This window comes from Prunus avium, chromosome 1 (assembly GCF_965620075.1).
Source record: "Prunus avium chromosome 1, drPruAviu1.hap1.1, whole genome shotgun sequence".
Taxonomy (NCBI): Eukaryota; Viridiplantae; Streptophyta; class Magnoliopsida; order Rosales; family Rosaceae; genus Prunus; species Prunus avium.
Genome location: NC_142284.1, coordinates 11,010,824 through 11,027,799, shown reverse-complemented (window position 1 = coordinate 11,027,799; position 16,976 = coordinate 11,010,824). Strand labels below are relative to the sequence as shown.

At 43.2% G+C, this 16,976-nt stretch overlaps 3 protein-coding genes across 3 annotated transcripts; all 3 read right to left on the bottom strand.

Annotated features, from left to right (window-relative positions):
* Positions 1–397: 397 nt before the first annotated feature.
* LOC110750211 (putative pectinesterase/pectinesterase inhibitor 21) lies at positions 398–2,528 on the bottom strand. Its single transcript, XM_021950500.2, has 2 exons — positions 1,302–2,528; positions 398–1,207 (listed from the first exon to the last, which is right to left on the bottom strand). Exons 1-2 carry the CDS (start codon positions 2,332–2,334, stop codon positions 513–515), a joined length of 1,728 nt encoding a protein of 575 aa, XP_021806192.1. The 5' UTR covers positions 2,335–2,528; the 3' UTR covers positions 398–512.
* A 6,623-nt stretch (positions 2,529–9,151) lies between these two features.
* Positions 9,152–10,053, bottom strand: LOC148297291 (uncharacterized). Its single transcript, XM_088245720.1, has 2 exons — positions 9,843–10,053; positions 9,152–9,789 (listed from the first exon to the last, which is right to left on the bottom strand). Exons 1-2 carry the CDS (start codon positions 10,051–10,053, stop codon positions 9,152–9,154), a joined length of 849 nt encoding a protein of 282 aa, XP_088101846.1.
* Positions 10,054–10,998: 945 nt separating this feature from the next.
* Positions 10,999–12,024, bottom strand: LOC148297290 (uncharacterized). The gene has a single exon (XM_088245644.1). The coding sequence runs from the start codon at positions 12,022–12,024 to the stop codon at positions 10,999–11,001; it is 1,026 nt and encodes a 341-aa protein (XP_088101770.1).
* Between the last annotated feature and the right edge of the window lie 4,952 nt (positions 12,025–16,976).

Sequence of the window (16,976 nt, the reverse complement as noted above, 5' to 3'; positions counted from 1 at the left end):
ACCGATTAAAATTACCATTCATATCCATAATATGATTAAGGAAAAAAGAAAAGACTCATCCAAATTTTTTATCAATTAAATAGTCAAAACAATCTCAACCGGTCCATTTTATTTTGCCTCACCATCAGAAATCATGAGGTGAGAGCATGGCCTCCCACTCCTATTAATTCTGGAGTGACCCAGGCAGAGACCCTAACAAATCCAACATCATCATCAGTGATGGGTTTTTGTGGGGGGCTTTTATAATGAGCTTGTTGTTTGAAAGAGAAAACTTTGTATAGAGGAAAAATGCTAGACTTACGACCATATTTTTATACAGAATTGTGTACCACTTCATGATTTTCGATGACAATGTAAATTAAAGTGGGACTAGAAGAACTCACCGAAAAGCCACTAATAATAATAATAAAAGGTATACGCAATATTTAATTTAATTTTGGGTTTTTAGATTACAGTGATTTAGTACATACATATATATAGTACAATATTTGTTTTTTATTTTGGGACGTTATCTACACTCCGGTCATCATGCCAGCAACGTAAGGCACACCGCTGGGCAGAATCCATCTGTCACCGAAGATGAACTTGCCAGCTGTGAAATCGGCGGCGTGCTCAGATGTAAGCTTCTTCATCCCGCGCCATGTAACCCTCTTGCTCAGCTCTGCACCAACTCCCCTGTTTCCGAACTCAGCGAACCAGCATGTGTTGTGATTTGAGGCACCGGTCCAATCCATCCACCCTTCGGAAGTGATGACGTCATCGATCTGGGATTGCATGACGATGGCCCTAGCGTAGCTCTTCCATGGCCTGCCCAAGTAGGCCTTGTTGAGTTCCTTGTCGTAGCCACTCTCGCCGGAGATGGTGCAGTTTTGGAGGATGAGAGCTGAGGGTGAGCGCCTGTCGAGTCTACCGTGGGCTGTCACCATGCAGGCCTGGTTCTCCAATGGCTTCCTGACGATCATCTTGCAGTTTTGGAAGACGGCGGCTGCGTCCCCAAAGATGAAGTCGATGGTTCCACTGACGGTGCAGTCGCGGTAGAATTGCCTGTGGGTTTGGGTGTAGAGGGTGTCTTGGTACCCGTCCATGTTGCAGTTGTAGAAAATGGACAAGTCTGACTGCACACGCAGAGCCACGGCTTGGTGTCCGATGGCTCCGGCTGTGTTCTCGAATCCGATGTCCTTGGCAATGAAGTAGTCTCCAACAACAGCTGCAAAACATAATAATGTACATAATGAGTGAGACTAGGCGTAGTTCTAAAATCCTAACAATATAACATGCATATGTCAAAACGTTGTACTTACCAACTGTGGCAGTCTGATAAGTTTGGGTACCCTCGGCGTAGTTCTTCCTACCGGTGATAACGGTCTTGGTAGGGCCATCTCCGATAAGCATGACGTTGGTCATGTGCTTATTGAAAAAGACATGCTCGTCGTACACTCCCTCCTTGACATAAATCACGAAGACCTTCACCTCGTTGTTCTTTGGAATGTCCTTCAAGGCTTCGTTAATAGTCTTGTATTTGCCATCTCCATTCTTGGACACCACCACATCGGGTTTCAGCGTCAGAGGAGTGGCGGTGGCGAGGTCGAGCCTTCGGTGGTCGATCCAAGCAGGGATGATCTTAGCCTTCTGGAACCTCTTCTCATCAGTGGCCGTGGCAGCGGCTTGGAGGAGGCGGCGCCCGGTCTTGATGTTCAGAGCCTTGAACAACGTGGACACTTCGCTTACCATGGCAAGGCCGTTGCTGGTGAGCTCCTGAGATGTCTTCAAGAACTGCCTCATCTTCTCACCAGCATCACCGGTGGTGTTCTCAAACCCATCCAGGCAAGTCTGCTCGTACGTCATGGCGGCGCTGAGCCAGACCTTGAGATCCTCCACGTAGGCGTCGAGCTTGGTGAAATCAAAAGGACCCAGCTTTTCGAACGAGTCACCCAAATCGTCGATGGCATACTCCAAGAGCTCCTTGCAGTTCTGCAAGGCCTGGTTTGTGCTGGGGTCCTTGGCAAGCTCCTTCAAGGTCGTCGAGTTCTTGATGACCTCGCGGAGCTGGTCGATGGCGACCTGGAACCCTGCCTTGACCAGCTCTTTTGGGTCGGTGACGTTGCTAGCCACCTTGGACAGGTTGTCCTCGCAGGTCTTTTTGTAGTCCGTGGGCTGGCAGATCGACTGGATCGCCTTTGTCGACGTGGATGTTTGCTCGCCGCCGGATTTGCCTTTGTGCCGTGACACAGTGATCCCAACAGTTACAGCAACTACCATAGCCACCAGAATCAAAGCGGAGACGCCGATGATGGCGATCTTCTTTTTCTTATTCTGTGCTTCTCCTCCGCTCATTTTGAATAATATATGTAGTAACTAATTTATAGATATTTTTTTAGGAGAGATTCTGGTGGCGAAAAAGAAAATAAGAAGGGTTAAACAAAAGGATTTTTGTTGCGGGAACTTCTTATTTCTTTTTCAGGTGAGTTGCTGCAGAGCTGTTGGGGTCACTTTATTTGGGGCACTGGATAAATACTTATTGGTGCCCTTGCTGCTTTCAAAGTGTTGGGTTATGGAGGTATTTATACGGGAGGGGAGCTCAGAATGACAGTTATTTCTGTTGAGGATTGTGAGGTAGGGAGATCATTGTTCACGAGTCACGACAAAATTAGGGGTCGTTGTGTTTTTTGTCCAAATTTGGGAAGCATTACAAATGGTTGGTAATGCTTATTACTGGCTCCCTTCAATCGTGGATGACCAGTGCATGGCTAGAATGTTTATGTTTACCCACCTTAGCTAGTCAAGGTCAACTTTCTGATCCATTCGATTTTTATTTGTTCACTTGGGTTACTTAGAAGTATAGGCCACCACAACCATTGTGTCAATGTATATTACATTTATCTTTTTCCCATATATATATATATATATATATATACCTTTGTTTGAGCCCAACATACTACCTATAGGGCTGGGAAAATCAACCCGAAAATTGGTCAAACTAACGAAAAAACAAAATTTAAAAGTACAAATGAATTCATAAATAATAAAATATAAAATGACGACAATTACGTGAATTTAAACACGTAAAGTTATATTTGTTTAAAACTCAATCTCTACTTTTGGAATTTTAGAAATGAGGACTATTTTGAAGTGGTTGCTGGAGATGCTCTTAGAAATTATGACTTTTGTCAAAATCCCAAGTTTATTTCCCTCATCCAAACGCACCGTAAACCACCAAGGCAAGAATGCTTCTTGTTTTAATAATGCATAATGAATGTATTTAGTAGGCTTTATCCAGCTAAATTTTTTTAAAAAAAAAAGAAGAATATAAAAGTGTTACGGTTAATTAAAAACCTCAGCACATCTCTTCTCTTGAGCCGCATCCACTCCATCTCTCTCAATTTTTTTCTTACATCGTTCTCAACCTCTTGTTTCCATATTCTCGTCCTCCTCTATGCATCTGTCTCACTTTTTCTCTGTGTTGTACTATTCGATGAATTCCACATTTTCTTTCATGGTTTGTGTTGTACTATTTAGAGCTTCAATGGGCCGGAATATTGAAGATGTAAATTTACGTCTCCCCTGAAAATGTAAAAAAATTCATAGATATGCATTAATTGTTACATCTCCATTTGTAAGTCCCACTAACACAAATATGCATGAAAAAAGTTGGTGAAGTAAACAAAATAGAGAAAGGGAAGTTTTTTAGGTTTTTGGAACTCAAATGGGTTCTGATAGGCTGTAAATGTGGACGCGGATTAATTATTCAAATTTTCATCCCAAATGCTGCATGAAAAAACATTCCTAACTAGGATAGTGAGCAGTGGGTGGCTCCATCTCTAACTCCTTTGGGAGCAAGTTTCTCACACAAAAAAAAAAAACATAAAATGCTCAAATTTAGTACTGCTTTTAGACGAGCACCCATTCAGATTCCTTCTCACTCAGTCAAGTTATGTATGCTCTCTCTCCTCCCTGGCCCAAAACCATGCTCAGCAAGAGGCAAAGTAAAGTTTCCCCAGCATGGGAAGTATACGTGAGTTCTTATTGGCAATGTGAGATTCTATAAGATTCTTTGTGAGCCCTTAGAAGCAAGGACGGTCCTTAGAAGGGACTAACCTAATTCGACTAAAAAAAACAATTACCTGATTTCAGTCATGGGGTTAAATGTAGTCTAGGGCTATAATTTTAGCCTTGCAAAATATTAATTGTTTAAAGAATAGTGTAGGGCTAAATTTTTCCATTTCCAGCCATGCAGAGCTATATTTTAGGGTCCTAAATATTTTATTATTTTGTGCAAAACTATGGTACAACACTCATACATTCCACTAATATGTAGTGTTTAATGTAATTAAACTACTATTTAGAGACAATATTCCAGATATAACAAGTGTACATTGATAAGCATTTAACAAGATTTCTGATAAGATTTTTGAATGAAATGAATGTGGAAAGTATTTGCCAAAAAAATAAATCGTGGAAAGTTGTGAATAAGTAGAGAATGTGATAGAATTTGTAAGAAATGTGTAGGAATATTTTTGAAGAAATTTTGGGGTATTTATAAACATATTTTAAGTTTTTTAAATTTTTTTTGAAAAAAAGAAAGAAAAGAAAACCAATGTTGGCGCTAAAACTAAACAGATAGAAATAGAAGCAACTTACAGGTGATGTGGACGGTCTAAGGACCGATCGGGCCTTCCGTATGAACCTGTCCTCTCTTGTGATGCCAGATTTGAGTCAAGGAGAGAAACAATGGATGAGGTTTGGAGCACCGGTGTGGTACCAGCTGAAGACCCTCCGATGCTAAAGTAAGTTTCTTTAAGAGCTCTGCTATTGACAATGCGTGAGTATAAAAGTCAAGTTGTAAGTCTTACCTTTTGTCTTGGGGTAAGGGGGCCTATTTATAAAGGGTGCCTGGTGTGCTATTAGTACTTAGTTTCGATGTGGGACTCGTGGAAGTGCCTTTTGAGGTCGACACGAGTCTGCAAATATCTACGCGGGGCATTTGAGGTTGTCCCGCAGAATCGTCGAGGCATGCCAATCGCATGCTTGGGGGTCGTTTGGTAGCTGGTACAGATAGTCTGTTTGGCGAGGTACTTGGGAGAGCTTGCCGTTTGAAGGACTTGATGATTGAATCAGCAGTAGATGCTGATTTGCACTCGAATGATCTACCGGTGCGAGCCGTAGGATTGACCTTAGCTTTGCCTCTGTTCACGTGTCATGGTGTGAGTGGAGGGTCAGACATGGTACAAACAGGAGTCCCCTAAGTTTTCGATTGAGAAGTGACTTCTTGGTTGGGGACTTGCATATGTCCTCGGCATTCTAACCCAGACGCGAGGGTTTTGTTCCTGCTTTCGTGGTGTGTCGATGGTAGTCATATAGTCCCTCAAGTCCCCGAGCAAGGAGGAGCTTGGAAGAGGGGGGAAGCAGCAGTAGATGCCGAAGTCGTGCAAGGGTGAGTGAAGACTCAGCTTTTGTGTGCCTTCTGTTCGGCACGTTCGGCAAGGGAGGTGAGTGGAGACTTAGCCTTTGCGTGCCTGCTGTTCGGCACGAGAGGTGAGTGTATGTGAGAATTCTTATTCTTAAAAATGTTAATATTTTATTACTTTGGTAAGTATTAAATTATAATTATAATTGTTGTACTTTTATAAATAAATAAAAAATATAGTATTATAGTCATTTTATGAAAGTCTATGTTTTATTTAATTGCTTCACCTAGTGCAAATTCATTCTTTAAAGATTTTGATGAGTTTCGTAAAATTGGCTTTTAATATTAATATTAGTTCATGTTACTAGCATCTCGAGCTTAGTTATTAAAAATTCATGCATGGGAGTTCTTTTTAAACTCCATGTAGTCAACATGTGTCAAACAAATATGCATTAGATGGTTTACTTGCTTATTCACTTGCAAACTAATTATATGTCATTGAATTAGATAGTTGAGTCATCACTACGTGTCTTCACTATATATCTTCTTATCCTTCTATTGACTTGGAGTGAAGGAAAAGTTACTTAAGCTTTAGGAAATAAGGAGATGATCCTAAAAGCATTGAAGTTATCTTTTGGCTGCCGCCCTTGGAATCCTATAAATACATCCATTGTTTCTTCAAAATCTCATTTTCCCTCTTCAGAAAGGTAGAGGCAATAGAACAAGGAAACAAAATAAGAAGTGAGAGAGAAATAGAGATAGAAAAAGATTGGGAGATTGAATTTGTGAATATGGTGGAAATTAGGGAGTCATCTTACAGTTCTAGCAAAGCTTTGGTATCCAGGTAGGGGTTTCTTGGGGGCCTTATGCAGAGATTGATTTAATTAAACTTTGTGAACAATAAATTATGCGTGATATGATTATTTGATTAATATTCTTGTTGCAATTGAATGTTTTTCTTGGAATGTTGGTACATTGGTGATATTTTGAATAGTTACGTTGTTGTGAGATACATGGGATATGTGAAATGCATAATTATATCATGTCATGGAAATTGGTTGGAGTTGTTGGATTGAGAAAAGAATGGTGGAAAAGAGGGTAATGGAAATAGTCTTTTGTGTAGTTGAGTCTAACTCTTGGCAGGTACCAGGTCTCAAGGATCCCATAGTGCACATGATTTTTATTGGGTGATTCGGGACTAGCGACAGGGAGTTAGACAAGATGACTAACAAAAGGGGAAATATGGGATGATTGAGATGGGCGTTAGTTCATATAAATGGGCATTCGGGACCAAGTGGTATAAGCATGGTATGAGACGTGCAAGTCTGCTTGTCCAGTTATATGAATTAACGGGACTAGATGAAGCGCATTCATGCATTATTAATAATGTGATATTTGGATGTGTGATTGTTTGTCACTTAATTTAATTATATTAATTTTATGTAAAAAGGTTTATGTCCCTACTAAGCTGTGGTTTTGCTCACCCCCTAATAGATTTTGCAGGTACCAAACCTGAAACCTAGAGCTTGTGATGATTTTGGCATATTTATAAGAGTGTACTATGTACATAGCTTGTGGATAAATAATGAGCTACTCTTTTAGTGAACTCTTGAGTAGTTCTGACTTGTAAAATAATGTAACAATTTCAAGATTTCAGATATTGTCGTTTCCCTGAATATTCTATGTGAAATATTTACTTTACTTTATTTAAATGTTCCCTCACATTTTAGTTATAGTTTTTATTAAATTCTATAATCCAAGGTTACGTAAACCCATGGGTTGGGGCGTGACAAGTGGTATTAGAAAACGGTCTTACGATTTCATTAAATTGTTTTTGTCATTCACTGACCTGTTAAATTAATGTTTAGGATGCAACCCGATCACAGCGATGATACATGGGGAGGGTTCCAAATGGGACTCAATGGCCTTATCCCAGTAGACAAAGAAGTATTCCACAGCCGTCTACGCCACCAAGCTTATGTGGACGTAGTTAATGAAGTCATAGATACAGGAAATAGAAGGATGTTTTATACACCAGAGATGCATAGATTGGTTGTTAGACGTCGGTTGCAGGCGAACAATATTAGGAGTCAATATCAATTAAATATTGAAGCACATTCTTACAGCCAGGTGTTAGAAGATGCTGCGATTATAGTTGCTGATATGTGGCCACCACTAGGGATATAGTTACCTTATGTGGCAATTTTGTTTAAGATAATTGGCCCCTTTTAGTGGCATTTACCAAGGTTTTGGGAATCGGATTGTTATTTCCGCATCTAATTCGTGTATGCATGCCGTAAATAGTAAAATTTTGATAGTGCGCTTCCGTTAAGGCATTATCGTGCATAAAATAGGAATATAAACAACAATGTCGAAAGCACTGTTACAATGAAAGCGTCTACCGTAGGTTACAAAAGGTGCTAGCTGTAGGTTCAGTCACTTGTAATAATACTTTAAGTGTTCCACGTTCCAAGGGTGATCGAGGGTCTGTTTGTCTGGACTGCGCAATCAGTATGTATCATGTCGGCAGATGCCGACGACTTCGTAAGGACCTTCCCAAGAGGGGCCGAGGGTCCCTTTGATAGGTTTTTTTGGTCGTGAGAGAGACTTTGCGCAGAACCCAGTCCCCCACTCTGAAGGATCGGCGTTTAACGAGCGAATCGTAATATCAAGAGGTTCCCTGCTTGTATGCGGCGTTCCGAAGTTGAGCTTGTGATCGGTGCTCCTCGACGAGATCTAAATTCATGGCAAGTAGGGCCTCATTTTGCACGGGGTCGTAGGATGCCGTTCGACGTGTCGGTGCGTTAATTTCTGCAAGGACAACGGCTTCGGTACCGAAAGCGAGTGAGAATGGGGTCTCGCCGGTTCACCTTCGGTAGGAGGTGTTTATGGCCTATAGTGCTTATGGTAGTATATGTGGCCATGCGCCCTTAGCTGCTCCGAGCTTCTTTTTTAGCGTCTTCTTGATGATCTTATTAATGGCCTCTACTTGCCCATTGGATTGTGGATGCGCTGGAGACACAAAAAACAAGTTGATGTTGAATCGGTAGCACAGGTGCCGAAACCGAGAGGAGTTGAACTGTTTGCCATTGTCGATGATGATTGCATTCGGGAGGCCGAATTGGCAAATGATGTTTTTCCATACGAAATGCTCATTTTTAGCAGCGGTGATCGTTGCCAAGGCTTCGGCCCACTTTGTAAAGTAGTCCACAACGACAACCATGAACTTGAGTTGTCCCTTGCCCTGTGGCATGGGGTCGATGAGATCTAGTCCCCATTGGGCGAAAGGCCAAGGGCAAGTTATTGGGGTAAGTAGTTTGGCAGGCAGTTTTGGGACAGAGCCAAAACGCTGGCAGTGGTCGCACCTCTGTACTAGTTTTAGAGCATCAGTATGGAGAGTTGGCCAATAATATCCCTGCCGAATGGTTTTGAAGGCCAAAGATCGGGCGCCAAAATGGTCCTTGCAGGCTCCTTTGTGAATTTCCCACAGGACGTAGTCAGCTTGTTGTGGCGTGATGCATCGGAGCAACGGTAAGGAATGACCACGTCTGTAGAGGGTCTAATTCAGAAGAAGGTATCTTGCTGACCAGCAGCGGAGGGTTTTGGCCTTGATTTTGTTAGTTGGAAGTGTGCCGTCGGTTAGGTAGGTGTGGATTGGATCCATCCAGCTTGGGTTATGCCGAACGACATGTATTTTAGCTTCAGCAATGCTGCGCCGAGCAAGAATTTCGATCGGTACGTGACGTCCTACTCGTTCGTCGATTGCGGATGCAAGTCGTGATAGAGCATCGGCGTGTCTGTTCTCGGATCTGGGATCTGCTGAACCTGGTATGCGCTGAAATGGTTGAGCAATCGGCGGGCGTGTGTCAAGTAGGTGGCCATTGACGCGTCCTTAGCTTCAAATTCAAGGATTATCTGGTTAACGACAAGTTGAAAGTTGTTACAGATCTTGAGTTGTCTGGCTCCCATATGTTTAGCAAGTCGAAGGCTTGCCAAGAGGGCTTCATATTCGGCTTCATTATTGGAGGCGTGAAAATGGAACCGAATGGCATATTCGATTGCTGTTGGGTTTGGTGCTTTTAGGACTAGGCTTGCTCCGCTGCCTTGTCGGTTAGATGAATCGTCTACATATAGTGTCCAAAGAGGGATCGCTGGGTCAAATGTCCCTTCAGCCGAATGAATGTCCGAGACTGCCAGTGGTGGTTCAGAGACAAAATTCGGATCTTTGCCTTCTAACGGTAGTGTCAGCTCGGAGATAAAATCGGCTACGACTTGCCTCTTTTCGGCAGGCCGGGGATGGTAGTAGATGTCGAATTCGTTGAGCTTGATGGCCCATTTGATTAGTCTTCTTGATGCATCGGCCTCTGTAGGACTTGACGTAGAGGCTGATTGGTGAGTACTATAATGGTGTGAGCTTGAAAATAGGGCCGAAGCTTACGTGTCGAAAAGACGAGAGCGTAGGCGAGTTTTTCTAACTGCGGGTACTGGACCTCGGCGTCCTGTATGGCATGACTGGTATAGAATATGGGGAGTTCGGCACTGTCCGGTTTCCTGATGAGTACGGAGCTGAGGGCCGTTGCTGAAACTGAAAGGTAGAGAATAAGTTGTTCTCCCTGGAGAGGTTTAGGCAGCAAAGGTGCTTTGCTCATGTAGGCCTTAAGGTCTTGAAAGGCCCGATCTCATTCGGCAGTCCGGCAGTCCGGCAGTCCGGACAATTTGCTGCTTACTCCATTTGAGGGATTTAAAGAAGGGGGCACAACGGTCAGTGGCTTTTGATAGGAATCGAGCATGAGCGGCGACTCGTCCAGTGAGGCTCTGGATGTCCTTTTTTGTCCTTGGCCTGCATGTCGATCAACGCCTTGATTTTTTCAGGATTGGCCTCAATGCCTCGTTGACTGATCATGAAGCCGAGAAATTTGCCGGAAGAGACACCGAATGCACAATTGTTTGGGTTAAGGCGCATGTCGTATTTCTTCAGGACGCTGATCATGAGGGAGAGGCTGTGGAGATGACAATCAGCGGTCATGCTTTTGACTAGCATGTCGTCCACGTAGACTTCCATGGAAGTGCCAATGAGTTCGGAAAAAATGTTGTTGACCAACCGTTGATATGTTGCACTTGCATTTTTTAAGCCGAACAGCATGACATTGTAGCAGTAGAGTCCGTTGTTAGTGATGAATGATGTATGTTCACGATCGGTAGGGCTCATGAATATCTGGTTGTAGCCTGAGTATGCACCCATGAAGCTTAGAAGTTCATGACCTGCTGTGGCATCTACTAGTTGATCAATCCTTGGCAGAGGGAAGCCGTCTTTCAGGCACACTTTTTTCAAATCGGTATAATCTTGACACATTCGCCAGGTGCCGTTCGATTTCTTTACCAACACCGAGTTTGCTAACCAGATTCGGGCACACTTCTATCCTCATTGCCTCGTATCGTTCGGCATCATAAGCCTGCCGTTTCTGTCGAATTGGCTTAAAGGTGGGACAGATGTTGAGCTTGTGACTGATGACATTAGGGGAGATGCCAGGCATGTCGTTGTAAGACCAGGCGAAGACTTCTGCATTGGCGCGCTGAAAAGTGACGAATTCGGCTCATAGTGGCGAACTAAGGGTCATGTCGATCTTGACTTGCCGATCGGGTTGTGCTTTGGAGAGGACTACTGATTCCAAGTCCTCAACGGGTTGTGCCTGCGGGATGACAGCCTCATCTCTGGGATCGTCTGGTTGGTCCGTCCCCCTACTGTTCTGCACGATCGTTGGGGTGGAAACATAGTATGATTCGCGGGGCGTAGCCCTTGCCGATTCTTTGGTTGCCGAAACGTAACACGTATGTGCGCTTAATTGGTCCTCGCGCACTTGGCCTACGCTAGTGTGTGTGGGGAACTTGAGGAAGAGCATGTGTGGCGATAACATGGCCTTCAATTTGGTGAGTATTGGTCTACCGATGAAGTCATTGTATGCCGTCGGACAATCGACTGCTAGGAAGTGGGTGTAGATGACCGTTCGTTTGGGGGTAGTGCCAATGACGAATGGGAGATGGATGCTACCAATTGATTCGACAGTGTCTCCTGAAAAGCATAAAAGAGGGGTGATGTCCTTATTGAGGTGCTGATGTTCTATGCCGAGGGCATTGAAGGCATTAACGAATTGCCAGTGTTGATGAGGATTCGGCCTACATCGAAATCGGCGTGTATGATCATGGGATCGGTGTGGGGGAAGATAATGCCTTTTTTCCTCATCTTCAGAAGTAGTGATGGGTTCCCAGCCAATTCGCCGGATCTTGTTGTTGCGTCCCTCAGAGACACTGAAGATTTGAGGGTGTCGAACGGCATGCATGTAGTTTTTTATCGATCGGTTGCTGGTGTCGGCTATGAGTGCTCCTTCACTGATCATGTTGATCTGCCGATTCATCGGTTGTTCTGGCGTCGACTTTGTACGGAGGTATTGATCTAGTTTACCATCGTTGATGAGGCGTTCGACGATTTTGCGGAGTGCGATGCACGACTCCGTATCGTGCCCATTGTATTGGTGGTATCGGCAGAACACCCCGGAGTCCTTTTCGCTATGTCGAGGGAGTTTGCGATTGTTCAGCTTCATAATCATCTGAGTTTCCGTCATGAGGACGTGCTCGTAGGTGGTGTTGAGCAAAGTGAAAGTTTCTTTCGATTGGACGTTCTTCGAATTTCTGAAGTTGTTTCAGCCGTCGGAATCCTTGCTACAATTGTTCCCATCCTGTCGACCCTAAAAGTTGTACCTCCACTTGTCCCTCGCTACGTAAGGAGCAGACGCAGGGGGTGCCGTTCGGTAGGGGGCCTGGTCTGTTGTTTGGTGAGGAGGGAATCGGTCGTAGGTTGGCGCCTGGGGCCGATCCACAAGTGTCGTCGGGCAAGAGGGGGCTGAAGGTGTTCCAATGGAATTGAAATGTTCCGCCTTGTTATGGATAGCTGCTTGTTTCATTAGTTCGCCACAGGTCGTCCAGTTGCTGTTGTGAACCAGATAGCGGAACTGAGACGATCAGAGGCCACTTTTGAAAGCGTCGAATTGACAAGCTCATATTTATATATATTTTACATCAAATTCACTTGCCTTTTCTTAGTTAGTTCCTTATATCTTTGAGCTATTTACTTTATTTTTGTGTTTTGTAGGATCTGTCAAGCAAAGAAAAGAAAAATAGCATAAGTGGGATTTTTAAGTAACAAATTCGTCAAAACTGCCTGTGCTGATCAGCTGATTTTGGAAGCAAGTTGCGAACATCTCAGAATGAATGAGAGAACGTGCCTTATATTCTTGGAAAGCTACAAATGTCTATTTTCTGGAGCAACTCGCGGATTGTTCATATCATTTTTCTAGAAGAAGTTATGGTAGTTTTAACACTGAAAGGTTCACAAGAGGCTGAGCAGTTTGTAACTGCAAGGAAAGTAATAAACCCAATGAATCTAGCAGCCAAAACGGATGCAGCCAAGAACAAGCCAACGGACACCTACTCAAATATCTGAGGAAATGGAATTAAAGATGAGGATTAGGTGGGAGTAATGGGCATAAAGGCCGCCCAAAGAGTTACAATTGTTTTACCATTTTTTCTCACTGATTGTCATCAATAAATTGCTATTTAGAGGGGGGAATTTGGGGGGAAAAACAGAAGGCAGTTTTGGAGAGGCAAGGCAGCAACGTTGGGGAAGAGAGGAGGAAGGAGAAAATCTTGGCATTCTCTTCTTTCGGTTTTACCTTCTCAAACTCATGTTTTTCTTTTGGTTTTATTTAAGAATAATGTGTAGCTAAATTCTTAGTAGTTAGGGGCTGTTTTGAAGCCCCTGATATGATTGCAAATGTGTTATGACATTTCGTTTCAATTTCTTTTATGAAAGGATGAAAATTGCTTCACTACTTGTCTCATTGATGAATTCTTTATGTGTTTTCTACGGATGCATACTTAGTAAGCATATTTAGAATTCTAATGGTATGAATATGTGTGTGCCTGCCCTTGTCGAATGAGGACCTACATATGTTCTAAAGTAGTACTTGTTAATTGCGATTAACATGTGAATCAATTTCTAGGATAAGTAAGACAACGCCAGTACTTACGATGCCTTGTGATGACTCAAACCCTTTTCATTCTTAATGATTTCTACTTGTTAAATCTATGAACACACCAATCTAGATTGCATGTTAGGGACTAAGTTAAGTTGAAAACGTTATTCTCTTAACATACAACTTAAGAAAGGGTAATAGGTTGAGTTCTAACATTGAGCCAACTTGAGCATCTTCATCAGGAAATAAAAGGAATTTGAATGAAACATAACATGTTGCATGATTATTTGGTGGTGGATAGCACTTCCCCAAACTCATTTTCTTAATTGTGAAATACAATCTGTTTTTATAATTCAAAATCCATTTCTGTCCTGCTGTTGTCCGATTTAATTTATATAGCAAATCAACTCTAAAAATCCCAAAACTTTGTGTGCATGTAGCTCTGCGTGTCTAGTATCTGCGTTTAAAATTTCGTGAACTTTAGATAGGTGTAAGTAGGTATAATAATTATTTTTTGGTGGCTGGTCAGCAGGGACAGCAGCCTAGTCTTTGTGACATTTTAAGTAGTTAGATAAAACAATCTTCTGCGGGAAAGACCCTTATTTTCATATGCTACAATTGACAAATCTTAGTGTTAATAAGGAAAATCAATAGGATATTTGTGTGCTACTTTGTGGTGTGCTTTTAATCCTATCACGAATGCCACTCGGTCCTCGGTTTCGAGACACCGAGAGTACTCGTGGCTGAACCTGGCCGCATATTCCCTCAAGGGCTTATCGTCTTGTTGCCGAATGGTATAGAGGTCGTTGGCAGAGTAAAGGCGATCGGTCTGTATCATAAAATGGTTGAGGAAAGTTTGTTTTAACTGATCGAAAGAGTCTACCGTACATGGCGCCAGTCGGTAGAACCAGTTCAAGGCTGCTCCTGCCAAGGTGGAGGGAAACAGTAAGCATTGGCCTTCATCAGTGAGCACCTTGCAACCTGAAGCCGATTGAAAAGTATGGATATGGGTTACAGGATCCTCCACCCCGGTGTAGAACTATATTCGGAGTGCTTGGACCTCTTTTTCGTGTTTGAACGTTCGGATTCGAACGGTGAATGATCTCGGTTGTACTTTTCCCCAAGTTGGTGTCTGAGATTGGTTATGCTTTTCCTCGATCCGGTTCACTTTCTGGAGGAAGAGACGGATGGTGGGATCGGCAAGGGGAAGGTCATCACAGAAGGGTTCCGCTGTTCGGTGTCCGGATGGTTGACGAGCATTGTGACCATGTGTTTCACGAGCATTAGGCCAGTCGTCCTCGTTTGATCGGTAGCTGTGGTGCTCTCTTCTTGAGGGTCCCAGTCCTGCCGATCGGTAGGAGATTGTGGTTCCTGGTGAAGTCGGAACATAATCCGATTCGTCCATTTCCTCCAGGCCGATTGCGTCGTACCTTCGACGCAGGGGGGACTTTGGTCCAAGTACATCCAGCCGCTGATCGTTGAGCTTTGCTTGGACCAGGATCGGTGATGGTTGTCGTTCCTTGCATCGATCATTGAGCCTATCCCGACAGTCGGAGTAAACTCAGTATTCTGGGCGATGTTCCTCTAGGGATGGCATGAACAGTGTCTGTGAGTACTCTCACGACCGCTGGGCTTCGGCACACTTCTGGTTGTTTCCCTTTATCACGACCGCTGGGCTTCGGCACACTTCTGAATGACTAATCCTGCTGAAGCTACATGGGCTGAGTGTGTTGCCTCTATGTGTCGTCGAGTTTGGAGGAAAGGATATTGTTGTACTCCTACATTTTTGCCATTTTTTATTGCAGAGCTTCCATCCGAGCTTCCATTCGAGCTTCTAGAGTGTTTTGCCGAACAGGTGTTTCTGTCCGGGGCATGTTGGGCGGGGAAGCGGGGCTCGCTCCGTTCTTGAGGCCGATGAGGGGACCATTGGTAGCAAGGGATGAAGGTGGATTCATCTTCTGCTCGATATTGAGATATGAGTTGATTGATAATCATTTCCCACTGACAGCACCAATCTGTTGGCACTAAAACTAAACAAATAGAAATAGAAGCAACTTACAAGTGATGTGGACGGTCTAAGGACCGATTGAGCCATCCGTATGAACCTGTCCTTTCTTGTGATGCCGGATCTGAGTCAAGAAGAGAAACAATAGATGATGTTTGGAGCATCGGTGTGGTTCCAGCCGAAGACCCTCCGATGCTAAAGTAAGTTTCTTTAAGAGCTCTGCTATTGACAATGCGTGAGTATAAAAGTTAAGTTGTAAGTCTTACCTTTTGTCTTGGGGTAAAGGGGCCTATTTATAAAGGGTGTCTGGTGTGCTCTTAGTACTTAGTTTCGATGTGGGACTCGTGGGAGTGCCTTCTGAGGTCAACATGAGTCTGCAAATATCTAAGCAAGGCATTCGAGGTTGTCTCGCAGAATCGTCGAGGCATGCTGATCGCATACTTGGGGGTCGTTCGGTAGCTGGTACAAATAGTCTGTTCGGCTAGGCGCTTAGGAGAGCTCGCCGTTTGAAGGACTTGACGCCGATTCACACTCGAATGATCTACCGGTGCGAGCCGTGGGGTTGACGTTAGCTTTGTCCTCTGTCCACGTGTCATGGTGTGAGTGGAGGATCATATATGGTACAAACAACCAACAACGACAATTTTGGAAAGAAAAAAAAAATTGATGCATTTCAAAGGGTTCTAACCGCACAACGGTTAGAACCAATTATTTATAAATTTATTTTTATAAAAATATTTATATACATTTAACATGCAAAAAGAGAAAGAAAAAAAAAAAGAAGAAAAAGATAATGGCTAGCTGATGTCAGTGCACCATTAATATATATATTTATGAACAGCCTGCTGCTAATTTTCCTTTCATTGATAACCCTTTTCACACATAATCCCTTGAAGTGAAATAAATTAATAAATAAAAGAACAAATTGATACGGTGCAGTAGTTGCACGTTATGTTCCATTCTACGGTGCGTACATAATATAAATTTAACCCACCATATTTTAAAATCCTAAGTCGTTCCCTGTGTAAGCCAAAGCAATTATAAAACCATCCCAACAACAATATGTGTGGTGGAACACATGGATGGCTGCATCTAAATACTTTCCGAACAATCTTTCAAAAAGTGCTCCAAATGCTCTATTGAAAGAGTGCAAAAGATTCCCCATCATGGCAATAGGTTGCCACTACTATTGACAAGTTTAATTTTTATCTCTCCCCCTCTATTTTTTTCTAGGCCTGTTCGGGTTGACCGAAAAAACCGCAAACCGGCGGTTTCCGACCGTTTTTTTCTGGCGGTAAACCGCGTTGACCGAAAAGTCAACGCCGGTCCGGTTTTTATTATCGAGCCGAAGGGTCTCGGGCGCGAAACCGGTATCAATTTTCCCCAAACCGGCGGTTACCGACCGAACCGACATATATATATATATATATAAATATATATATTATTTATTAATTATTATTTAAATTACACGTGTCAGCATGTTATTGGTTGTAACGGGAGAGTTGTATGGGATTACACTACAACCGGCTACACGGAA

Coding starts and splice junctions, on each gene's coding strand:
- LOC110750211 (XM_021950500.2), bottom strand. CDS start 2,334: ATGAGCGGAGGAGAAGCACAGAATAAGAAAAAGAAGATCGCCATCATC. Junction 1,208..1,301: donor TTATCAGACTGCCACAGTTG/GTAAGTACAACG, acceptor TATGTTTTGCAG/CTGTTGTTGGAGACTACTTC.
- LOC148297290 (XM_088245644.1), bottom strand. CDS start 12,024: ATGACGGAAACTCAGATGATTATGAAGCTGAACAATCGCAAACTCCCT.
- LOC148297291 (XM_088245720.1), bottom strand. CDS start 10,053: ATGAGCAAAGCACCTTTGCTGCCTAAACCTCTCCAGGGAGAACAACTT. Junction 9,790..9,842: donor CGCTCTCGTCTTTTCGACAC/GTAAGCTTCGGC, acceptor CTCACCAATCAG/CCTCTACGTCAAGTCCTACA.